This window comes from Lithobates pipiens, unplaced genomic scaffold, assembly GCF_037356315.1.
Source record: "Lithobates pipiens isolate NorthernLeopardFrog02 unplaced genomic scaffold, aLitPip1_a1.2 Scaffold_8, whole genome shotgun sequence".
NCBI lineage: Eukaryota > Metazoa > Chordata > Amphibia > Anura > Ranidae > Lithobates > Lithobates pipiens.
The window spans coordinates 367,711,222-367,737,007 of record NW_027507903.1 but is presented as its reverse complement, the minus strand read 5'-3'; the positions used below and the strand labels follow the sequence as shown (position 1 = coordinate 367,737,007).

The following is a 25,786-nucleotide window of genomic DNA, read 5'->3' as shown; positions in this document are numbered from 1 at the left end:
TTTCCCCACAAATAGAGCTTTCTTTTGGTGGTATTTGATCACCTCTACGGTTTTTATTTTTTGCGCTACAAATAAAAAAATACCGAAAATTTTGAAAATTTTTTGTTTCAGTTTCAAAACTTTGTAAATAAGTACGTTTTCTCCTTCACTGATGGGGCTACACTGATGGGCACTGATAAGGCGGCACTGATGGGCACCAATGTGGCACCAATGAAGTGGCACTGATAGGCGGCACTGATAGGCGGCACTGATGGGCGACACGGACGGACACTGATAGGTGGCACAAATTGGCACTGATAGCTGGCACGGATGGGCGGCACAGGTGGGCACGGATAGGCGGCACAGGTGGGCACGGATAGGCGGCACAGGTGGGCACGGATAGGCGGCACAGGTGGGCACGGATAGGCGGCACAGGTGGGCACGGATAGGCGGCACAGGTGGGCACGGATAGGCGGCACAGGTGGGCACTCATAGGCGGCACAGGGGTGCACTCATAGGTGGCACAGGTGGGCACTCATAGGCGGCACAGGTGAGCACAAATAGGCGGCATTGGTGTTATCCTATAGTAATGGATGCCAATCAGTGCCAAACAATAATGCATGCCAATCAGTGATGCCCATTGTGGGCACTGATTGGCATCCATTATGGGCACTGATTGGCACCCATTGTGCTGACTGGCATCCCTGGTGGTCTAGGGAGGATTACCTTTTCCCTGGGGGTCTGGTGGCGTCCCTGGTGGTCCAGTGTGGGCATCCTCGGGGGGGGCTGTGTTGATAATGGATCAGCACAGACCCCCCCTGTCAGAGGAGCAGCCGATCGGCTCTCCTCTACTCGCGTCTGACAGACGCGAGTGAGGGAAAGCCGATCACCGGCTCTTCCCATTTACACTGTGATCAGCCGTGATTGGACACGGCTGATCACGTGGTAAAGAGTCTACGGAGACTCTTTACCGAGATCGTAGTTGCCGGGTGTCAGACTGACACCCGCAACAACGATCGCCGCGATGCTCATAATCCTGATCACGTCATATGACGTCCGGTCAGGATTATGAAACCACTTTGCCGCCGTCAATTGCCTATAGGGCGGGCGGCAAGTGGTTAAAATTAGCATGTCTGTGCGGGGCTCCGTCCTGTGTCTTTTTTATTCATCGGAATTTGTGAATCAATAAATTAGAAGTCCCATCTCTCAGCATGACTGATCAGTGCACTCATAGTCAATTGTCACTTCCTACAGCTCTGCAACTGAAAGCCCGTATGGGGGCAGAGAGCTGTAAGAAGTGTCTACAGGAGTCTGCCATTACACTCGCGATTGTAATACTTTGGAGGCTCCCGTGGGGGAAAAAATCTATTTTTTTCCTTAATAAATATGCGTTGTTTTTTTGTTTTGTTTTTCATGAAGGTGAACTTGGCCTTTAATCCTCTTCAATTTAGGAGATGTTTTCTAAATTCTTGTTGTGTCTCTGGGATAGCAAGTAAAGAGAAATTTTCTCAATAGTACACAGATACCATAAAAGGCAGCTTTACTTACCTGATCCTTCTCTCCGCATCCTTTTTCTCCCTATTGCTCCAGCTGTGGCAGGCTATCAAGTCCAATACATAGCCCATAGTCCTACATTGGACATGAGGGCGCTGAGAGACAGTCCACTGCCAGAGTAAAGGAGAAAGCCAGTTGCCAGGGGAGGGGAAGATTGGGTAAGTAAGATTGCTTTTTGCAGCCGCCAATAACTGAATGAGCATTTAACACTTGTGGTGCATGGGCAATCCCACTGCGAGGGGAGATTTTTCCTTTCTCCAGAGATGGACTTTAAGCAAAAAATGTATCTCACTCAGTACAGGACACAAGATTTGTATTCCTCAATCGTTATCCATTGGTATATCCTAAATGTGCATTGATTGAGGATTTGGGTTAGCAGAGGCTATCTATGGTCTCCACTTCTAACCCCCACCCCATCCACAGTATTTGGTGCATCATCCCCACTGTAGGTTGGTAGGACTGGCAGAGTCCTAGCAAGCAATGATTTGATTGCCCCAGCATTCACAGGCGGATGGAACTTTCTTCAACCAGACATGCCCAATCCAATGGTAAGGGTGGAAGGGGACTTTGATGGGGATGCTGATGTAAGGGGGACTTGGAAAGGGACACAACTGTAAAGGGGGGGGGGAAATTTTTCATTTATAAAACATGTTTTATTTACTTTGGCCTGCAAATATTTATAAAATATACAACCCTCGTACAGAAATGTTTGGAGACCATGGTCAACTGGGCTGGGAAGTGGGGTTTGGAGTTTTTGTAGCAAAAGTTTAATTGAACTTGGGTTTTGCCTATGAAAAAACGGATTTATATTTAATAATCTCCAATCCTGTTTATTCACATGGTATTTTTTTTTCCTTGGCATTCATATTTAAGTGTTAGTCAAAAACAAAGATTTAAAAAAAGTTTTGGCTTGAATGAGTGACAAAGGGTCTTTTAGATTTCCACTGCTATCTAGAGCTCCATTAGATAGATTTCACTTCAAGCGGGAGTCCGCCGGGACTCCGCGTTTATTTATTTATTTTTTTAAAAGCCAGCAGCTACAAATACTGCAGCTGCTGACTTTTAAAATAGTGACACTTACCTGTCCAGCGCGCCCGCGATGTCGGCACCCGAAGCCGATCTCTAGATCGTCTTGTCGGGTGCTGCCGCCGCCATCTTGGGTATGGGAATCAGGAAGTGGAGCCTTTCGGCTTCATTTCCCGGTTCCCTACTGCGCATGCGCGAATCGCGCTGCGCAATAAGGACGGTCCCCGCTGCCTCTGGGATCTGTGTGTTTCCCAGCAGGCAGTGGGGCACTTGCGGAAAGGGGCGGGCACTTGCGGAAAGGGGCGTAATCTATGCCTCTTTCCGCAGAGAGCTATCCCGGAAGTGGGTGCAGAATACCTGTACTGTACAGGTATCTGCACCCCCCTCCCCCCTGAAAGGTGCCAATTGTGGCGCCGGAGGGGGGGGAGGGTTCCGATGAGCGGAGGTCCACTTTAGGGTGGACCTCCGCTTTCACTTTGTATCGTTTTGACAAGGTCTTACCAGACAGGAAGTGAAGGGAACTCTCCAACAGCAGCACAGAGATATAAAACAGATTTTTTTTAGTAGAATAGGGGAAGGCTGTTAGATGTTTACTTCTCTCTGTGTCCCTGATGCACTTACTTTCTGTCTGGTGAAACCAAAGTCAACAGGACAGAATATGATGGTAAATCTAACAGGGCCTCAGTATAACTATAAACTTCTAGTGGTTCTAATCCTTCCACACTCCTATTGAAAACTTTTTTTTTGCCTTTACATATACGTTAATTCACAGTATTACAATGGCCTTACTAGGTGTTATAGTTGACTTAACTAAGCATATGAATCCATAGCAACCAATTGTTAATCAGCTTGCTGAAGACAGACCAGTACAAGATCAATTTGATTAGTTACAGTTGGTAACTGCACTTAGGAATTCACACTCTTGATTGTCTAAGGTATAATTTTATGCACTTTAATTTAATTAAATATAATGCAGGCTGTTCATGAAGTAACCTAAACTTTTATTTCGCTTATATTCATCGACCGACACAGCTCCTCTCTGTAACAAAATGGGTTGTCAGCCCTATCACTGGAGATACTAGGCAAGTTGTAATACAACACTTCAGAACTTTTAGTTTAGGTCCCTAGGCTACATTCGATTCGGGGGCCCCCCTCACCCCCCACTCTTATCTCCCCTGTCCCTAACTCCCTGTACATGTGGGGGCTGTACATGTGCTGAGCGGTGTGTGTCTCTGGGCTCTCATCTGGGGGTTTTAGCTGTGCTGGGTGCCTGGGTCCTGAAGCTTAGTTCCACTGGATGCCTGTGTAGTCATGTCCCTGTGTTGGTGCAGCGCTGTGCCTGCCACATGTTCTCTCTAGTCCCTCATAGTGCTGTTCGGCGGCCATTTTAAGTATGGGCAAGGGTCAGACTGGCTTCAGTCGGCCATTTTCCTGGTGATTTCCTATTGAGAACACCGGGGGCCATTTTCTGATGCTCGGACTATGTTTTTGTGCCCTAGCAGCTGCCCCTGTGCCCTCTGCTTCCTGTTTGGTCATCACAGGGCTCTGGGAAGGTTATCCTGTGTTCTGAACATGTGTTTGATCGCCCACCAATCGTTCGCTGATGATGCGACTGGCCGGCCACGACACAGTTTTCTGCTATCTCTGCATCTGGGAGCGCTGGGGATCATCAGACATTGTGGTAATACAGCGCGGAACGGCCCAGGGTGGTGAGTCCAGCGGGTTAGAGCTCCTCAGCCAGCGGCAGCAGGAGGGTGTGACTGTCACTGTCCTAAGTCCCCTTTGGATGGCAGACAGAGTAGGGTCAGCATGGCTTCAGAAACTGGTGTTTCTCCCCCCCCCCCCCCCAAATCAAGGCAATTGCAACCGCGTCACCTGCGGACTGCGCGGTCCCTATGGACACCCTTACGGCTGTCCTCCATTTGTTTGTTGCCAAGATAGAGGCGATACGTCGGAAGAAAGGTGCTAAAAAGCGGCCCCTCCCCCTGTCCTCTGGGGAGAACTCTGACACAGACTTTGGTCCTGCTGAGGCCGGTGACCCCTGCTCTGTCTTGTCAGATGACGCTGACCAGGACCGTTCGGAAAGTGAGGATGAGTCCCCGTCCGGGTCCGTGTGCGACAAAGCACTAGTTGGAGCACTTATCACAGCTGTGGGTGATACCCTGAAGATTCAGGAGCCAGCGGATCCCTCTGCTGATGTACCGGTCCCTTTTGGGTCCCGCAAGCCAGCACGTTCACCTAAGGTGTTCCGTATCTGACTTATTTTAATAAGTTAATTTACAAGGAATGGGGTCGCCCGCAACGGACCTTTTCGGTCCCCAAATACATGGCGGTGCGCTACCTCTTTAAGGAAAGCCTTCTCAAAAAGTGGTCGGCTCCTCCGGTCGTGGACATCCCCCAGTATCCAGGTTAAAAAAAAGTAACCACGATCCCGGTTGAGGGGACTCCTGCATTCAAGGATCCCATGGACAGGAAGGCCGAGGCGGTGGCTCGTTCCTTGTTTACGGTTGTGGGGTCAGCCGTGCAACCTGTACTGGCATCCGCAGTGGTGTCGCAGACACTGAGTGGGTAAAATTTTTGCACCACGAATTGGGAGAGCAACAGGTCTCCCCTGTCTGCGTGGAACTAGCAGACCAACTAGTGTAAGGCCTTAAGTACGTCTGTGATGCGGCCCTGGACACTCTCCCTTTGTTATCCAGGGCTTCAGTGTCAGCTGTGGTGCTGAGGCGCCTGATTTGGCTGAAATGCTGGTCTGCTGACCAGGCATCCAAGAAAGCCCTGACGGATCTTCCCTTCCTTGGTGACTGGCTCTTTGGGGCCTCGTTAGATGACATTAAAAATGCCACTGGTGGTAAGAGTACTCTACTCCCACAGGCCAGGAAGGCTAAGGAGCCACGCCATAGGCAAGGGCCTTCTTTTTCCGCTTACAATCGACTTTTTCATCCGCCCGGTGCTTAGACAAAATGTCCCCAGCCCGACAGGACGCCCATGGATGGTCAAAAGCGCCTAATAAGCCTGCGAACAAAAGTGCTACCGTATGAAGGTTTGCCCCCACCCATTTCTCGGGTGGGGGGGGTCACCTTCGGGAGTTTGCAGCCCGGTGGTCCTCCCGGTTATCCGACCATTTGGGTCTGCGATCTGATTTCCACAGGCTACAAGATAGTTTCTCTCTTGGCCACCAAACAGATTCTTCCCCTCCAGCATACCTGTATCCCCAGTTCGCCGGGAGGCTCTCTTGGGGGTGGTAAGGGACTTGCTGAATCGGGGGTGATTGTACCAGTTCCGGAATCAGAACGCTTCCAGGGATTCTACTTAAATCTGTTTGTGGTTCCCAAGAAGGAAGGGGTGGTTCCCAAGAAGGAAGGGGTGCGTCCAATCTTGGACTTCAATCACTTTGTAAAAGTGCAGAGGTTCATAATGGAATTGGTTCGCTCAGTAGTCGCTGCACCCCATCAAGGGGACTCCCTGGCATCCTTAGACATCCAGGATGCGTACCTGCACATACCCATATGCCCTCGACATCTAAAATGTCTCTGTTTCGCCAGTTGGGGAAGCCTATTACCAATTTGTGGCTCTTCCCTTTGGCCTGGCATCAGCCCCCAGAGTCTTTACCAAAGTACTGGCTCCAGTATTGGTGTTGCTGTGACAATGCAGGATCGCGATCGTGGGCTACCTGGACGATCTCCTCCTGAGAGCATCTTCCGCCTCAGAATTAGAGGATTAGGCGATCACCATGCAGACCCTGCAAGAATTTGGGTGGCTGGGTGACCTAAAGAAGTCGTGATTGTGCTGACCCAGCGTCTGGAGTACCTAGGTTTGCTATTGGACTCCAGGGAAGCAAGAGTTTTTCTCCCTTCAGACAAATTACAGACTCTCAGATCTTCGGTCAAACTACTGTTGTACCGCAAGTGGTTGTCGTTCCGCTTTTGCATGCGAGTACTGGGACTCATGGTAGCCTCCTTCAAGGCAGTACCTTATGCCCAGTTCCACACCAGAGTACTGCAGAAGGAGATTTTGTTGAAATGGAAAAAATCTCCGTTGTCCCTGGATCGACAGATCCAGGTGAGCCAACCAGTCAGGGACTAACTGATCTGGTGGTTGAGGTCCCCGGTGATTCAGTCCGGAAAATCGTTCCTTCCTCTGAAATGGACGGTGATCACTACGGACGCCAGTCTATCCGGCTGGGGTGGAGTGATGGAGATTCAGTCGGCTCAGGGCTTCTGGTCGATGGAAGAATCCGAGTTGCCGATCAATCTGCTCGAATTGAGAGCAATCAGGCTGTGCCTCCACACATGGTCGTTGAGTCTTCAAGGGCATCCGATCAGGATACAGTCGGACAACACCACGGCTGTGGCATACATAAATCACCAAGGGGGAACAAGAAGCTCAGCCGCTGCTCGGGAGGTCGCTCACATACTTCGGTGGGCAGAGCGACACGTGCCGGCCCGTTGGCCCATTTACATCCCGGGGGTGGAAAATTGGCAGGCGGACTATCTGAGTCGACAGATGCTGGACCCAGGAGAATGGGTGTTGCATCCGGAGATATTCAGGCTGCTGTGCCTGAAGTGGGCGCACCAGATGTGGATCTATTGGCCTCCCGTCTCAATTGGAAGGCGCCAAGATTCATGTTCAGGACAAGAGATCCATGGGCAGACGCGTCAGACGCACTGGTGGCTCCATGGGATCAGTACCAGCTGATCTACGCCTTTCCTTCACTGAAACTGTTGCCACGTCTGTTTGGCAGAGTGGAAGCTGAAGGGATTCCAGTAATCCTGGTTGCCCCAGATTGGCCTCAGCGGCCCTGGTACGCAGATCTGGTGCGTCTGGTGGCAGACGCTCCCTGGCGACTGCCGTTGCGAGAGGACCTTCTGCCTCAAGGTCCGATCTTTCATCCTGCTTTACCATCGTTGGCTTTAACGGCATGGCTATTGAGAGCCGGGTGCTGAGGAACCGTGGTCTGCCGGACTCTGTGATTCCAACTATGTTGAGGGCACAGAAATCTTCTTCTCGGAAGATATACCATCGTACCTGGAAGGCCTACATCTCCATGTGTGAGGAAAAAGGATGGCATCCGCACTCCTTTTCCATATCCAGGATCCTGCTGTTTCTCCAGCAAGGAGTTGACCAGAGATTGGCATTAAGCACCATCAAAGGGCAAGTTTTGGCTTTGGTTGTCTTTTTTTCAATGACCCCTGGCATCACACTCCTTAGTGAGTACCTTCGTTCAGGGGGTATGACATGTAGTCCCTCCGGTGTGTCCACCGTTACCCCCATGGGATTTGAACCTGGTGTTGTCGGCGCTTCAGAAACCGTTGTTTTGAAAACATCAGGGAGATTCCCCTGTTGACTCTTTCCCAGAAAGTGGTCTTTCTAGTGGCCATCACATCGGCCAGGAGGGTTTTGGAATTGGCAGCCTTGTCCTGCAAGTCATCTTATCTGGTCATCCACAGGGATAAGGAGGTGTTGAGTCCCCAACCGTCCTTTCTACCGAAAGTGGTCTAGGCTTTTCATATCAATGTGGACATTGTATTACCATTGTTGTCCTACGCCGAAGCATCCCAAAGAGGTAGCCCTTCACACTCCACCTGGTTAGGGCTCTGATGTGTTTGTCTGCCATTGCTCCCTTTCAGACGTCAGACTCACTGTTTGTTTCGGTGGCTGGTTCAAAGAAAGGTATGGCGGTCTCGTTGGCCACCATTTCCAGGTGGATCAGACAGATTGTAGTACAAGCCTATGCCTTGAGGGGGCAGGTGCCCCCTTTTCTGGTCACGGCCCACTCTACAAGGGCAATCGGAACGTCTTGGGCTTTCCGACACCAAGCGTCGGACGCTCAGGTGTGTAAGGCGGCGACCTGGTCGTCTGTCCATACGTTACCAAGTTCTGTAAGGTAGACGTTAGTGCATCGGCTGATGCCTGTTTTGGTCGGCGATTCTGAATACTGTATTTTTAAATCCGGCGCCATTGGCAGCCGAGTAAACAGGAAGTGACGTTTACTGGAAGCGACGGATGTGAGATCCGTGCTCCCGATTGAGCGGGAACACCGGTAAGAGCGGTGGGAGGGGGGACGTCCCCTCCCGCTCCTCCGGCATAACAGCCGAGCGGCTTTTAGCCGCATCAGTGGTTATGGCTGGAAAGCCAATCGCCTGCTCAGAAAAATGGTACCTGCACCTGCAGGCATCATCCCGGTATACCCCCCGGAAGCAAAGTACACACATCTGCGTACGCTCGGCGGGAAGGGGTTAACCCAGGTGAATCCAGCCATCTTGACCATATGCGCTCAAACCTGCCCGGGCATCCCATGTGCTGATAGATATATTTTTCCATTATGAGGGTGTTTCCCATATGCGTTATCCAGGCCACCGTGGTAGGAGGCACCATGGATTTCCAGCCCATTTAGTATAAGTTTTCTTGCCTGAAATGGTGCCCTAGAGACTGCAACCCTGACCGGCTCCTCAGGAATCACATCCTCCAGGACCTCTAGAATACAGCATATGGGGTCCATAGGTATCAGTGTTTGAAACACCATGTTGAGTGTGTCAATTACCTCTTTCCGGTACCAGTGGAGCTTCGGGCAGCGCCACAAGAGGTGGACGAGGTCCCCCCCTTGTTGCCTGCACCTACCGCACGAGGGGTCTGCTAGCCTGCCCATCTTGTATAGTTTGATCGGTGTGTAATGTGCTCTTAGTATTATATAGCGTTGGGAGACTTTTTGCGCCACATTCAAGGAACACAAGGTTATAGATTGCAGAGATTCTTCCCACTGTTCTCCCATGATTTGGCCTACGTCTCTTTCCCACATTGGTATTACTTTGCAGGGTTGATCTTGCAAGTGCCTTGCTAACAGCATCTGGTAGCATTGGGATATTGTTCCCTTTGTGACGTCTGAGGAATGCAGCGCATGGTACACCGGGGTGGGTGACAGTACCCATTCCCCCATGTCCCCCCTGCGACGCTGCGTGTCGCAGCGGCATACATGGGAAAGTCATGGTTTCGGGAAGGCTAAATTTGGTTTGTAAGTCTACAAAAGTCATCAGTTTACCATCTCGGAATATGTGGGACAGCATAGTCACACCATGGGCTCACCATCTTGGGTCTGGCTGTAGTTTATCTAGCTCTGCATATGTGTGGTTGCCCCATATTGGACTATATTCTGTGAAGCCCTGTACCCCCTGGAGCTGTCTGCCCTTACTCCAGATTTTTTTGCATCATGGATAGCGTTGGGATCTGTTTATTAGAACTCTTAAACATTTGTGCCTCCAGTCCCATAGGGATGGTCTCCGCTTCGGACCCATACAGCATCAACTTCGCAGCCGAGCCCATCGGTTCATGCGACATGGAACCTACCAAGTGTTGCAACTGGGCCGCTATATAGTACAGCCAAGGGTTGGGGACCGCCAACCCTCCGCTGTTCCAGCTTGATCCTAGGGGGCTTTGTATTCCACAGTAGCCTCCGGAATAGGGTATTTACCAGTCTGAAAATTTTAAGGTGTATTACTACCGGTGAGTTATGGAGGAAGTATAACAGTTGGGCCATTAGGATAATTTTTATTAGGTTAGCTTTTCCTGCCTGTGACATCTTAAGGTTGTTCCACGTATTTATCCTGTCCCGGAATCTCAACAATAGTGGACATATATTTTGGGAGCAGTATTCCCCTATTATGGGTGTAATTTGTACCCCTAGATACTTAAAACTGGTTACTACTGGTACTGGACAGGATTCTGGGATTGCAACATCCCCTCCTTCTAACATAATAGCTCACTTGGACCAATTTATGGTCAAGCCTGAGTATCCACCAAATTGTTCTATTATGGACATTACCTCTGAAAGGTAGAGGCTGGGGTCCGACAAGAAAAGCAGCATGTCTGCGTACAACATGATTTTCTCATGGGTGGCCCCATATTGGAATCCATGAATTTGCATACGATCTCTTATTAATGCTGCAAGTGGTTCTATCGCACTTGCAAAGAGCGGGGGGACAGCGGGCACCCCTGCCTCGTCCCCCTGCCCAGAGCAAAAGCGTCTGACATCTTATCCGCTACCCTAATGTTCGCCTACGGGGATACGTACAACAGTTTAAATTTAATCAACGCCGCCCATAGATATCTCCAGCCTATACTATAAAATGCCTTATTGGCATCAAGAGACAGGAGGGCCCTACACCCCCCATTATCTGCCTGTAGTTGCATGTTGATAAACAATCTCCTGAGGTTTGTTACCATGGATTTTTGCGGCATAAAGCTGGCCTGATCTTGGTGGATAATAGTGGATACTATCCCATTGACTCGGAGCGCCAGGACTTTGGCAAGGATTTTTACATCACTTTGTAGTAATGAAATAGGAACCCGGGTCAACTGGATCTTTACCCGGTTTGAGCAGTAAAATTATATTTGCTTTTGTCATGGATTCAGGGAGAGTACCTTCCTCCATGCATGCATTAAACACCTTCAATAATTCAGGCAATATATGCTCCCCATATTGTGTGTATACCTCCATAGGGATACCGTCAGCCCCAGGTGCCTTACAGGTGGGGAAGGAGCCAGCTGCCAGTTGTAGCTCCTCAAGAGTTATCGGGGGCCTCAAGTTGTTGTTTGGCCGCATCTGAAAGTGTAGGTAAATTTATAGTGGATAAGTACGTGGTCAGGTCCTCATCTGAGTAGGCTTCCCTCGACCTCTATAGGTCCATATAGAAGTTAGCCAGCTTGGATATTGTGGCCTCCTGTGAATTGACCACCTTGCCATGCTTGGCTCGTATGGCCCCAATGGCCAGTGACTGCTGTTGTGATTTTGCTATTTTGGCAAGTAGGCGCCCCGTCTTCTCCCCCTCCTCATAAAACGCCAGTTTTGTGAAAAACCTCTTCCACTCCGCAGTTGAGAATCTCATGCTGTCCAAAGTGTCTTGAGCCACCATCCATTCCTCCCTTGCGTAGTCAGTAAGGCCTGTCACATACGTTGGCTCCATTTGTCTCACCAAGTCTCCCGCTTGCTCTAGCAATGCCGAGGAGTTCCGCTTTACCAAAGGAATTTTGTGTATGAATACCCCCCCTCAGGTACACCTTAAAGGTTTCCCTCTTCAGGAGGCTATTGGTGTGCCGCTGGTGTATTTGGAAGAAGCTCTGAATCTGGGAGGCTATCCTTTCCTGTGATGTAAACAGCTTCAGCCAGAAGGCATTCAGCTTCCACGGGGCCCTGGGCAATGAACTGGGGGGTTGAGTGACTTGCCATAGGGCCATGGGGGAGTGATCCGATACACCCGAGGAAAGTATTCCACCTTAGAGGTGCAGCTAACCATATTGGGGGGTGCCTACGCATAGATCTATACGGGATAATGATCCGTGTGTTTTAGAGAAACAGGAGAACTGCCTACAGTCTGGTTTGCGACTCCGCCATATGTCAGCTCACCCCACCTCTGCCATTAATCTACTGAGGGCAGTGCCCCAGCCGCCTCTAGGGGGCGCAATTGGAGGGTGTCTATCTAGTCTGGGATCCAAGTAACAATTGAAGTCCCCTATAATTAAGACTGGGACCTCCTGCTTGTTGGCCAGGTAAGATAAAAGCAGCTGCAGCACCTCACGTGAAAATGGTGGGGTATGTATACAAAAGCAAGAATCATGGTAATTGCATAGATATTAAAATATAAAAACACAAATCTGCCAGATATATCTGAGAGAGTCCAGTTCCTGGTATGCTAATGCTTTGTGTATCAGAACGCTCACCCCCCCTAGAAAATGAGGAGTGAGTGGAATGATAGGCCTTCTCACCCCAGGCATATTGCAAAAAAATCAGTGTCCCCCTGTAGGTGCCTCTCCTGGAGGCCTATTATGGCCGGGTGAAATTTACGCAGACTCGCAGAGGTCATGGTCTTTTTCAGTGGATCATTTACCCCCCGGACATTCCAAGTCACTATGGATGTAGAAGACATAGCAAGCATGTGTGTAATCGACTGTACTTATGAGGTAGTCCAGAGTATCTAGACACTCTTCCCGTATGGTCCAGGCGTGTGCATCTCAGATGGTCAGGAGGAGCTGATAAGAAATGCATTAGGCCTGGGGTGGTGATGATGAAATATCCCGTGCACTGGATATGCGACACAGAACTGCAAAGGGTCTTGTTGCGCATTTGCGCGGCAGAACAAACAGGGTAGAAACTATATAGGTACCGTTCAGTTAGTGGCCCATTGCCTGCCAACAGGGTAGGATGTAAAATTTCCCCGACAACTGGGGTAAGATCTCTGCGAGCCTTGGTCATGCCAACAGGGCACAAGAACTCTCGCCTGCTCTTCAACTTCAACTGACTTTGTATAGGACTTATGCAAAAACGCATTCCGTCTGAAGGTGAGATCTGTGACCCTCTTAAGCAAATGATAGATCGAATTAAACTCGCTGATGGTGGATATCAGGTACGTGCCCCCATGTAACGGTGTAGAAACATCAAAGGTGGATGAGCGCCTTTTCTTAATTTGCCCAATGCAGATGGTCGATACAGTCTCGGTCCTCTCCTCTGCGGCGGAGAGCATTCTCATTATGGTCCAGCCAGCTCGCAGCATCCTGTGCGGTTTTGAAAAAATGGTTTTGATCCATGGCAATGACGCTGAGTTTTGCCGGGAATAGCATAGCATAGTTCAGTTGCAGCCTCTGCAGTCGTTTTTTGATGTTGGCAAACTTGGACCTGCGCTGCACCTCAGCTGAGAAATCCGGATAGAAGGATATTCTGTTGCCCTGGTATTGCACAGCGCCCTTTTCTCTGGCCAGTCACAGCACAATTTTGCGACCCCTGTAGTTCAGGAGTCTGGCTAGCATTGCACTCGGGGGGCCGCCTGGCGGAGGGGGTTGTGGCGGGACCCTGTGCGCCCACTCCACCGCGTAGAGGGGAGAGAAGGCCTCCTTGCCGAACATTTCCTGCAACCATAGTATAGAATATCCCTTGGCTGCTCTTTGTTAGGGGGTTTGGATGACTTACCCCCCTGTGCCGTCTTCTTGTCTTGGCCTCGTAGTGTTCTCTGAGGCTGAGAGTGCCAGGTGCCATCTTGGATGTCCAAAGCGGCCGATGCTGCGGCTTCTCCCCGGTTCCCGTGGGTCATCATGCCCGCTTTGATAGCTGCTACAGGGTCCTGGAGAGTCTGGGCAGCGGCAGGTGACGGATCCGGTCTGATTTAGGCAGGCAGTATCGGCGGGGGAAGGATTGTTTGCAGGATCACTAGTGGGAGCTCTGTAAAACACCGCTGCTCACATGCCCCATTAGGCCACCCCCCCCCCCCCCCCCTTAGCTTTACTTTAAGCTTTTCAGGTCCCCTAGGAACTTTTGTCATACTGTGCAAGTATGCACAACATATTTGCATGTTATGTCACTCGTGCCTCTATCAAGAGCTGCAGTATCCGCAATCTCCCATGTCGCTCTGGCAGTGGTGTTTCCTTCTTGGGTATCTTTTGGCATCTTGATTCTTCAGCCAGTTTGATTGGCCAGGCCAAGATTACGTAACTCCTATGCATGTACACAACATTTTATTTATTCCAGCACTTATTCCCAGTGTCTGTAAAATGTCAGGATTGTACTCCGAACTGCTCATTTGTGGCTCTTGCTGTACAACTTGTAGAAATCCACTAGCAGACAGGGGGAAAGATTTAATGACGGAAGAGACAGGCACAGTTTCTTCCACCATAACCATCTGCTAGAAGCTTTTAAATTTCAAGGTTCGTTTTGACACTTTTTAGGTACGTTTTTGGGCCTTTATTATGTTCTTCAAATGTCAAGTTTTTGTGCTTTTTAAAATGCTTCTTTATTCTCATTTTAGGACAGCTGTTGGACGGGGAAGAGCTTGGCTACATCTTTCGCTAATGCAAAAAAAGTTGTCAGATTATTTGCAAATACTGATAGACCACAAGGATTTATTGAGGTATTGTTAAAAAAAAAAAGACGACATGTTTATTTTTTTTTCAAATGGCAGGAATCATTTTTGAAAAAAAAAATGCTGTTAACATTTATGTTGTGTTATATTATTGCTGAATGAATTAATGACTTGTATAGCGCTACCTATACGAACTGAATCGCCTGCTAAATGTTGTCATACGGTATCTCAGATATGTGATCACGGACAAATGTTTTTTTTTTCACAACAGAAGTGCCTTTATGAATCTCCATAAGTAGATATAACTAGGTGGTATTGATAACCGCCATATAGATTGTCATTCTGTATCATGTTGCTGAGGCTAATGCTAATTGCAAAGTCAAGCTCTGGGCAAATTGCTGATAAATTGAAACACAGCTTGTTTTTTTTAAATTGCAAGCAAACACTATGTTAGGGTTAGTATGATTGCAAAATGCAGTTGTCTGCATTATTTGACTGCATTTAGAACCACTTAATTTTTGCAAATTTTGTTTACGAGAACTTTTTAAAATGATTTATCTGTACTGATATCTATTCGCATTGCTCCTAAATTCTTAAAGTATATCTAATGTCCAAAGTTTTTTTCAGAATTGGAGAGGGTTTTTACTAATTCTAAAGCAAAATTGACAACATTTAAAGGAGTACATTTAGACTTGTTGGTACAGAAAATTCACCTATAAGAAGTTTGCCAACTAGAATAAAATATATTTTAGAAAGTTAGTGATATTACATAGTTACATAATTACATAGTAGGTGAGGTTGAAAAAAGACACAAGTCCATCAAGTTCAATCTATGTGTGTGATTATATGTCATTATTTCATTGTATATCCCTGTATGTTGTGGTCGTTCAAGTGTTTTATAGTTACATAGTTAGGTTTAATAAAGACACCAGTCCATCCTGAGTGAGTGTCTACAAATGCCCCTATCTCTGTACATTGCACACTCACATTGGTCCTTACCCTCAAGGAGCCCACTAACCAAGGTCCCCATTCCTATACTAGGGCCAATTTTGGACAGAAGCCAATTGACCTACCTGCATGTCTTTGGAGGAAACCAGAGTACCCGGAGGAAACCCACGCAGGCACAGGGAGAATATGCAAACTCTATGCAGTTAGTGGTGGTTGGGATTCGAACCAGCGACCCCATTTACTGCTAGACGAGACCACTACACCACTGTGCCAACCTTTTTTGAAACTATCGATTACCCCCCCCCCCACACACACACTGAAATCGCCACCTGTGCAAGGGAATTCCGCATCCTTGCCGCTCTTACAGTAAAGAACCCTCTACGTAGTTTAAAGTTAAACCTCTTTTTAGAGGCCATGTGTGTTATTAAACTCCCTTCTGTGAAAATGTTTTATCCCTATTGTGGGGTCACCAGTATGGTATTTGTAAATTAAAATCCCCTCTCCAGAGAGAATAAGTTCAGTACTCACAACCTTTCTTCATAACTAATACCCTCAAGCCCCTTTATTAGCCTTTTTGCCCTCCTTTGTACTCGCTCCATTTCCAGTACATCCTTCCTGAGGATTCCTGCCCAGAACTGGACAGCATACTCCAGGTGAAGCCGGACCAAAGTCTTGTAGAGTGGGAGAATTATCACTTTTATCCCTGGAGTTAATCCCCTTTTTTATGCATGCCAATATTCTGTTTGCTTTGTTAGGCTCAGCAATGGCATGCAATGCCAAGCTGCTGCTATCATCTCCTTGGACCCCCAGGTCCCTTTCCATCCTAGATTCCCCCAGAGTTTCACCCCCTAGTGAGTAGATTACATTCATATTTTTGCCACCCAAATGCATTTATTTATTTTTTTTTATTTTTTTTACATTTTTCTACATTAAACCTCATTTGCCGTGTAGTGTTTTTGTTTGTTTTTTTTTTTTTTTTTTTTTTTTTTTTTTTTTGAAAGTTGTGTTTATTGTAATTTCAAGGTAAAAAAAAAATACAATACAGAGCCTATAATAATAATAAAATAATAATAAACAACTAAACTACTGTATGTACTTAATCACCTTAATCACTACTGTACTTAATCACCTGTGCAGATTATCTAAAGCAGTGGTCTTCAACCCGGTCCTCAGGGCCCACTAACAGGCCTGGTTTGCAACATATAGAAAAAAGTGAAATACCACGCTCAAAACTATAAACTCCAAAATACACTATAAATGCAGCTCAACTTGTAAGATAGATACAAACACTGTGAACAGAAATAGAAAAAAAAGCTCCACAATAAACTTATACTAAAACATATTGTGACACAAATTGAATTATATAACATCAATTGATCATAAAAATAAATATTATAATTGAATATGTATTCCGCGATAATTAACCAGTCCTCAAATTTCAAGAAAAAAATAGAAGATGATGTCTAAGTCCAGTGAAATATGTGAAAGTGATGACTAATAAAATCCTTTTGTGCAGACAGACCACCAATACATGTGAACCTCCACCACACAGCATACCGTATATACTCGAGTATAGGCCGACCCGAGTATAAGCCGAGGCCCCCAATTTACCCCCAAAAAACTGGGAAACCTATTGACTCGTGTATAAGCCGAGGGTGAGATATGCCTGTCCATCCCTGTGTGTGTCCGTCCATCCCTGTGTGTCCGTCCATCCCTGTGTGTCCGTCCATCCCTGTGTGTGTGTCCATCCATCCATCCCTGTGTGTGTGTCCATCCATCCATCCCTGTGTGTGTGTCCATCCATCCATCCCTGTGTGTGTGTGCGTCCATCCATCCATCCATCCCTGTGTGTGTGTGTGTGTGTGTGTGTGTCCATCCATCCATCCATCCCTGTGTGTGTGTGTGTGTGTCCATCCATCCATCCATCCCTGTGTGTGTGTGTGTGTGTGTGTGTCCATCCATCCATCCGTGTGTGTGTGTGTGTGTGTGTGTCCGTGCAGCCTTGTGTGTCCAGCCTACCTGTGTCCCGAGCCTCCGTCCGGTCCCGTCCCGAGCCTCCGTGTCGTCCCGTCCCGAGCCTCCGTGTCGTCCCGTCCCGAGCCTCCGTGTCGTCCCGTCCCGAGCCTCCGTGTCGTCCCGTCCCGAGCCTCCGTGTCGTCCCGTCCCGAGCCTCCGTGTCGTCCCATGCCAGGATCGCCGCTCTTCGTCGGCGCCCTGGCGGCCATTCCCCTGTTCAAAAGCCGCGCCTCCGCCTCCGCCTGTGATAGGCGGAACACTCAATTTCCCAGCAGTCAGTGTTCCGCCTATCACGGACATCGGCTCATCCGAGGATGAGCCGATGTCCGTGATAGGCGGAACACTGACTGCTGGGAAATTGAGTGTTCCGCCTATCACAGGCGGAGGCGGAGGCGCGGCTTTTGAAAGGTAGAATGGCCGCTGTCTGTCTGCTCGACACGCTGTTCGGGCAGTCAGACAGCGGTGACTCGAGTATAAGCCGAGGGGGGCACTTTCAGCCTCAAAAAAGAGGCTGAAAATCTCGGCTTATACTCGAGTATATACGGTATGCGCTTACCAGAAGACAAGCAATGAGAGCCAGGTATTGTAGGATCACCATCCGGACATCATACCAAACCAATGGCAGGAGTTGGCTATAGATGTACTGAAGCCAAACCAAGAGATCGCAATTCGATCGGTAGATCAGCACCTTCACATATTTCACTAGACTTGGACATCATCCTCTATTATTTTCTTGAAATTTGAGGACTGGTTAATTATTACAGAATACATATTCAATTATAATATTTATTTTTATGATCAATTGATGTCATATAATTCAATTTGTGTCACGATCTGGTTTGCCAGATAACTGAAATACATCACAGGTGATATCATTTTCTGGGCAGGAAGGGGGTGTAAGTGCCCTCCATTGAGGTGATTAAAGAGGAGGTCCAGCTCCTAACAAACAGATACCTGTTCTCCCCTCCCCCCTGAAAGGGGCCAAATGTGGCTCCAGAGGGGGGAGGAGATGGCTAAGCAGAAGTTCCACCTTTGAATGGAACTCAGATTTAATGGTGAGAAGTTGTCCCCTACTTTCTAATCATTCTTGGGCCAGAAAAATGTGTGAGAAATCTCTGTGCATGCACTTAGGAGTGGCATTAAGGTGGAAGTGTCTCTCTTGGGTGCCTACAATGTCAGCATGGGTATTGCATGCTTCTGGAGAACAGCATTTTCATATATTAAACACACTGTAATGTATAGGGACCTGTATGTAAAGGTGAACTAACCCTTAAAGCTTTGAAAATGCAGACACTTTATATTGTAATTTATAAAAGCACTAAACCTTTTTTACAAAATCCATCCATGCATTACTTTTATTTTTTGATCCAGTGACTTTTATGAACCCGAAGCATTAATGTTGGGGGAAGAAGGAGCTGTGATTGTTGGTCTTCTTGTTGGGCTCAACATGATCGATGCAAATTTATGCCTTAAAGGAGAGGATTTGGATTCTCAGGTAAGATTATAATAAAGTCAAATTTTACCCATGACCATTTAATACAATCGCACAAAAAGCTTAGAAGAATCAGAACAGTGAAAGCACAATAACTGCTGATGGCTTTACCGCACTCACATGTAGCGCCTTGCTCCTGTTGATCAGGCGCTTGCATGTAAATTTAGTGGGTTGTCTGTTTTGTCTGACTTAATATTATGGCTAAATTGGCCTCTGTTCCAGCATTGGCTGTGTTGCGTGTAGTTCCACGCTGTCGTCTGTAGGTGTCGTTGTCACCACAGGCCAGTGATGGAAGGGAAACATGCTAAGGTGTATTACGTGTCCCTCTTTTCCAAGAAATAGGGGGAGTAGTTCACCGCTGTGCCTTCTGGGAAAGCATACTTAAGGGGCAGATGCCATTTTTTCCCTCTCTCACCTCATGGCCCTCCTGGCCTAAGGTATGTGACAACTTTTCTGCCTCTGGGCCTTGTTGGCCCGAGGCTACGTTATTGCAAGTAGGCCCAGAAGCTGTCTGGGGCCTACTGGTTTAGAGGTGGTCCCGTGCTGTCTGTCCTGCGGGAAGAAGCTGAACGATTGAAAGATCCGGGGGAGGACTCATCTTGGAGAGGACAGAGCGAAAGGCTGGTATCTCAAAAGGAGCCTGGTGACTCAATTGGAGGACGCATCCAAACCAATCTACCGCACAGTACTGCTGGAAAAAGAATCTTAGTACTGTGTTGCTGTATTCAACTAGTACTGAATCCTGTGGCAGAGGATTGGTCAACATTTATTGTTATCAAATTTGTGGCAGAGACACTTGTCCATGCATCATTTTGGCTGCTAGGCTAGTGAGAGATGCCTATCCGGGTGAGCAAGATCCGTTGACTGAAAGTGTAAATGTCTCCAGGATCTCAAGTCCTCAGTGATCTGCACAAGGTATCTGAACTCTCCCCTAACCCTCCATCCTTCTACTGTTCAAGTTGTTTAATAAAAAGCATTGGAAAAAAAGAATTAAGTGACTGGTGTATACATCAGTGGACGCAAGGCCCAGTATAGACTCTGGAAGTTTCTGGTATGGTGAACTGTGGGTAGGGGTGACGGCAAAGAACCAAAACAATTCAGCAGCTCCCAAGGGAGTAGTGCGCTACACACATAAAAAGGCTGTGGAAGTCTTCTAGCACATACTTTTAAAGCATTCAAGAAGAAGGCTAGTTTTTGGATTCATGCAGTGTAAATGACATGATTATGAGCCAGGTTTAATCTGTAGATTTGCTTTTTGTTGAAGAAAAAACATCCTTTCTCAAGCAGTTATGTGCATTGCAATGATATCTTAAAATTGAACCACAGAGTCCTTGCTGCTGTTTACTTGCTGAGTTTCCAAAGTTATGCTCCAGCCTCTCCGCTGAGAGAGCGACACCATCTCTTTGCAGCATTCTCCTATGAGCCTAATGATGGGCCCCGGGGGGGGGGGGGGGGGGGGGGATGTTGTCTTTGACACCCTGGACTCACAGGAAGGAGATTAAATAAAGCTAGGCATCATTTAACCCTGAAGAAGACCGGCACTTTATCGCAGAGCTGCAAGTGTAAAGAGGGGCAGCACCAGATATAGAGTAAGCATTGGAGCAAAAAACTGCTATTATATCTGCAGCTGGGCTTTAATGCTTAACACGTGAGATATCGCCGCCATCGGTAGAGCGAGAGCCATTATTCTGGCCCTAGAACTCCCCTATAACTCAAAACATGCAACCTGTAGAATTTTTGAAATGTCGCTTATGGAGATTTTTAAGGTTAAAAGTTTGACGCCATTCCACGAGCGGGTGCAATTTTGAAGCGTGACATGTTGGGTATCAATTTACTCAGTGTAACATTATCTTTCATGGTATAAAAAAATAAGCTAATTTTACTGTTGTCTTATTTATTTTTTTATTCAAAAAAGTGAATTTTTTCCAAAAACAAAAGTGCGCTTGTAAGACCACTGTGCAAATGCGGTGTGAAAAAAAGTATTGCAATGACTGCAGTTTTATTCTCTAGAGTGTTAGAAAAAAAACAATATATAATGTTTGGGGATCTAAGTAATTTTCTAGTAAAAAAAACAGTTTTAAACATGTAAACACAGAGTCTGAAAAAGAGGCTTGGTCCTTAAGTGGTTAAAGTGATTTTAAACCTTTGAAATGCAAAATGAGCAAAGATTATCTATCCTCCATATATTGTGTACTTTCCTCAATCCGTAGCGCCTATTGTGGATCCCAGCCCCTCTGTCCTTCCACTGCAGTCTGCATGAGTCATTTATGACTTTTCTCTGACATCAGGCAATCCATGGCATGGAACTCTCCCCTCTAGCACACAGCAGGTGAGTGAAACAGCCTCTTATGTGCATTTTTTCCCAGGGAGGCTGTGTAAATAGGGGTGTGTCCATTTCCTCCACTCCGGTGTCAGATTACACTCATCTCTATACTGTGGGGTGTGTGATATCTGTTCCTGTCCCCTGCCTCCTGAAAGCTGAAAAATATGATCTGATCTGTTTATTTTAGATAGCTCTGGAGGAGCAAGCTGCACAAAGGTATAGCTCATTTGGGAGGATTTGCTTCTTTATGGTCTATCGCCTGAGGCTTGTTATTTCAGTGGGCTTATTGCCACTTTAACAGTTTGGACACTGGCAAACAAATCAGGTCAGTCGAGTATAACCCCTCCCACCCCCAGCCTGCCTCAGCTTCTTACTTTTTTTTCTTACTTTTATCAAGATATTGTTTAGCATAGATTTGGATGCCCTATCCGGACCTACTGAGAGGATGGTATGGGGCTGTTCCTTAATGGGTACTTTAACACTGGATTCTCTGTTAGGCATTCTCCTAGACCAGGGGTTCTCGATGCCTGTTCTCAAGACCCACTAACAGGCCAGATTTTAAGTATTACCTTGGGGAGATGCAGACTACAATACTTCAATTACTGAGCAGCAAATTATATCACCTGTGATGTATTTCAGTTATCTTGTAATCCTGGCCTGTTACTGGGTCCTGAGTACAGGAGTTTGAAAAACACTTGGTGTAACTTCAGTTAACCATAGAGTGCCCAACAGGTCTAGAGTCATGTTGCACCTACTGGTGGAAGACCACCCACTGAAGGGGCAAAGCCTGCCTGATATGCACTGGTTTGCCCATTAGGACCACCAATGGTGTGTAACAGGGCTTGTCCCTACCTTTTGTAGGAGCTGAGATCTTTCTACATGTATTTGGCTCCCCCTTCAGGAGTTACACTGTGTGCTGCAACCTTGTCTCCTGCTGAGGGCTGAAGCACACCTTTTAGACACTGCTATACTTTTTACATTTGTTATGTATGCCTTATGTAGGTTCCAAAACCTCTGTTCTGGGTTTTCATATTTGTAAGGGCTGTGTCATACTCATGGGGGGAGCGCATGCACACGTCACACACACTGTGCTCCGGTGTGAGCACACTTCCCTGTCATCTCTGCTGGGTTCCTGTAAGGTCCAGGATATGGGAATGAGTCGGACATCATTAATCCTCATGCCTCTGCGGTTTTCTTCTGAGTACCTCTTGTGGGACTCCCTTACTTGCACATTTGGTATGTCAGACCCTAAGCACAACAGCAACTGTCCTGTTGGCCTTGCTAGCTTATGATAAACTAATGGTTAAGGGGCCTTCAGTGTACCATATAAGGACAAATTGTGATCAATCGGCGCAAACAAATAACCTAACCTAAAAAGTCGCTATAAAACTCAAGGTCAAAATACAAATCCTCAATAAAAACTTTAAATCCTAAATAGTGCAGCGCTAATTAAAAACTAAACTAAAATACATAAAGATTATTATAAATGGATAGCTATAAAATCTTCAGAGAGATGGTCCATGCATGTAAACAGGGAATAAGGTAGAACAAGTCTTCAGCTGTGAACACTTGTGCTTGTAAAAATGCTTTTCAATCTTGTGCAGATTCGTGAAAATACCACCACCGACCGTAATACAAGCCGCTTACCTTCTAGTACTAGACGTTCTCTGTTACTAAACTGGTAATCTGTAGAAGTTTTTAAAGCGTCGCCTATGGAGATTTTTATGTACCGTAGTTTGGCATGCAATTTTAAAGCACGACATCTATATATCTATTTACTCTGCATAATATCTTTCATATTTTATATGAAATAATTGGGGTATATACTTATTATTATTATTATTATTATTATTATTATTTTTTTTTTTTTTTTTTTAATTCATTAAAGTTTATTTTATCCCCAAAAAATTGCGTTTGAAAAAACATGTGACATAAAAAAAATGTCAATGACCGCCATTGATTTTCTAGGGTCTCCTAGTAAAAACAAAACAAAAAACAAAGTGTGTGTATGTATGTATGTATATGTATATATATGTGTGTGTGTGTGTGTGTGTATATATATATATATATATATATATATATATATATATATTTATATATATATATATTTATATATATATATATTTATATATATATATATATATATCTCAATTTATCTAATATATATGTGTTTGTATGTTTGGGGGTTTTAAGTAATTGTCTAGCAAAAAATACATCTTTTTTTTTTTTTTTTAATGTGTCAAAAAAAGGCTGGGTCCTTAAGTGGTTAAAATTACATTTTGTTGCTTTGCAACCTGAAATGAAAACACACTGTTTTTATCCAGCGCAATTTATAACATCCAAGTGATAGATATAACCAGCATATATAAAAATAAAATCTATATTAAAAACCAGAAGCACTGAGTTGGAAAAGGGACCACTCCCCTCCTAAAAATGACTTGTAAACTCAATCAGGTGTAGCTAATCACCTTATCAATGACACACACAGCCATTTGACTTTGAGGCCGGGTTCACACTTGTACAATAAACTTTCCAACATTGGGAGCTCATGTCACATGACATGTGAAAATCAATCTTTCCCTATGGGAGCCATCTTAACTTGTCCGACACAAGTCGGTCAGACTTTAAAAAAATGCTCCCTGCACTACTTTGTTCCGACTTTGATCCTACTTCAGCCCATTGAATATCACTGAAGTTGGATTGCCGTCTTAACTGATCTGACTTTAACATATGACTTGTGCTCTGATCTTGAAGGGGAGCCAAATTAAAAAACAAAAACAGCATGGGGTTCCGCCTCCAAGAGCATACCAGGTCCTTCAGTCTGGTGTGGATTTCAAGGGAAACCCCCATGCCAAAAAAATGAGGTGGGATCCCCCCAAAATCCATACCAGACCTTTATCCGAGCACGCAGCCTGGCAGTTCAGGAAAGGGGGTGCGGACGAACAAGCGTGCCCCCCTCTTTCTGAACCATACCAGGCCACATGCCCTCAACATGGGGGTGTGGGTGCTTTTGGTGCAGGAGGGCCCCTCCACCTCAAAGCACCTTGTCCCCATGTTGATGAGGACAAGGGCCTCTTCCTGACAACACTGGTCGGTGGTTGTTGGGGTCTGTGGGTGGGTGGCTTATTGCAATCTGAAAGCCCCCTTTAACAAGGGGTGTCCCCAGATCCTTGCCCCCCCCCCCACCCTATGTGAATGAGTATGGGGTACATTTTACCCCCTACCCATTCACCAAAAAAAAAAAAATTATTTCAAAAATAAACAGTGCACGGGTTTTTGACAAAGTAATTTGTTACATAGTAAGCAAGGTTGAAAAAAAGACACATCAAGTCCAACCTATGCCTACGATTTTATGTCAGTATTATATTGTATATACCTGTATGTTATCATTCAGGTGCTTATCTAATAGTTTTTTTACATTTTTGATGCTCCCTGCTAAAACCACTGCCTGTGGAAGAGAAGTCCACATCCTTACCGCTCTTTCATCCGGAAGCCACGCCCCTTGTGACATCACTGCAGATCACGCCCCGGAGCGGGGACATCACAAGGCGCAGGGCCTCCAGATGACGTCATCCTGTGGCCCTGCCCCATGCCTATATAAGTAATGGCATGCCACAAACCTAGCATCAGAGCAGGAGAAAGCGCAGAGAGTAGATCGGAGGAAGAACAGAGGGAGAAGGCAGCGCAGAGAGGAGACCCGGCAGAGGACATAAGTGGAGAGAGGAGACCTGACAGAAGAGGGAGAAGACAGCGCAGAGGGAGAAGAGCTGGAGAGGGGAGAAGAAATCGGAAGAGACGACAGAACTGATTTAATATATGACTTTGTCATAAACCTGTGTACTGTTTGTTTTTTTTTTTTTTTTTTTGTTTTTTTTAGGTGAATGGGTAGGGGTACAATGTACCCCATACTCGTTAACATGAGGTGGGGGTCTCGGGTCTGCAGGCACCATTGTTAAAGGTGGCTTCCAGATAACGACAAGCCCCCTGCCCACAGACCCCAACAACCACTAGCTAGGGTTGTCGGGAAGAGACCCTTGTCCTCATCAACAAGGTGACCAGGTGCTTTGGGGTTGGGGGAGCTCCCCCCTGCTCCAAAGCACCCACATCTCCATGTTGAGGGCATGTGGCCTGGTATGGTTCAGGAGGGGGGCGCGCTCGCTTGTCCCCACCCCCTTTCCTGACCCGCAGGACCTTGTGCTCCGAAAATGGCCAGGTCTGGATTTTGCGGGGGGGGGGGGCCGGTTAGGGCCCATGCCATTTTTCTGATGTGGGAAATTCCCTTTATAGTCCATACCAGACCAAAGGGCCTGGTGTATGGCCTTGGAGAGGGAACCCCATGCTGTCTTTTTTTTCTTTGGTTGGTGTGGAGTTTTCCCTAAAGATTCATAATTGGCCCCAATTTGGCATGCGATTTGACATGTCAAATCGGTCTAATGGGAACGTGGGCTAAGGCTTGGTTCACACTGGGGTGGCTTGAAAGTCGGACAACTCTGAAGCTGCCCCGTACAGCGTGACTTCAGCACGGCTTGCAAATTACTTCTTTAACCACTTCAGACATAGAAGGTTTTAACCCCTTTCTGACAAGGTCATTTTTTCTATAGTGCA

General features: G+C 46.7%; 1 protein-coding gene across 4 annotated transcripts in view; it reads left to right on the top strand.

Moving 5' to 3' along the window:
• The window catches only part of RUFY1 (RUN and FYVE domain containing 1), a 341,668-nt gene that overhangs the window by 122,583 nt on the left and 193,299 nt on the right, over window positions 1-25,786 (top strand). For all 4 annotated transcript variants that reach the window (XM_077473522.1, XM_077473519.1, XM_077473520.1 and 1 more), the window contains exons 5-6: window positions 14,349-14,450; window positions 18,738-18,861. In XM_077473522.1, coding sequence (XP_077329648.1) covers window positions 14,349-14,450; window positions 18,738-18,861 — 226 coding nt within the window. The remainder of the gene's footprint in view (window positions 1-14,348; window positions 14,451-18,737; window positions 18,862-25,786) is intronic.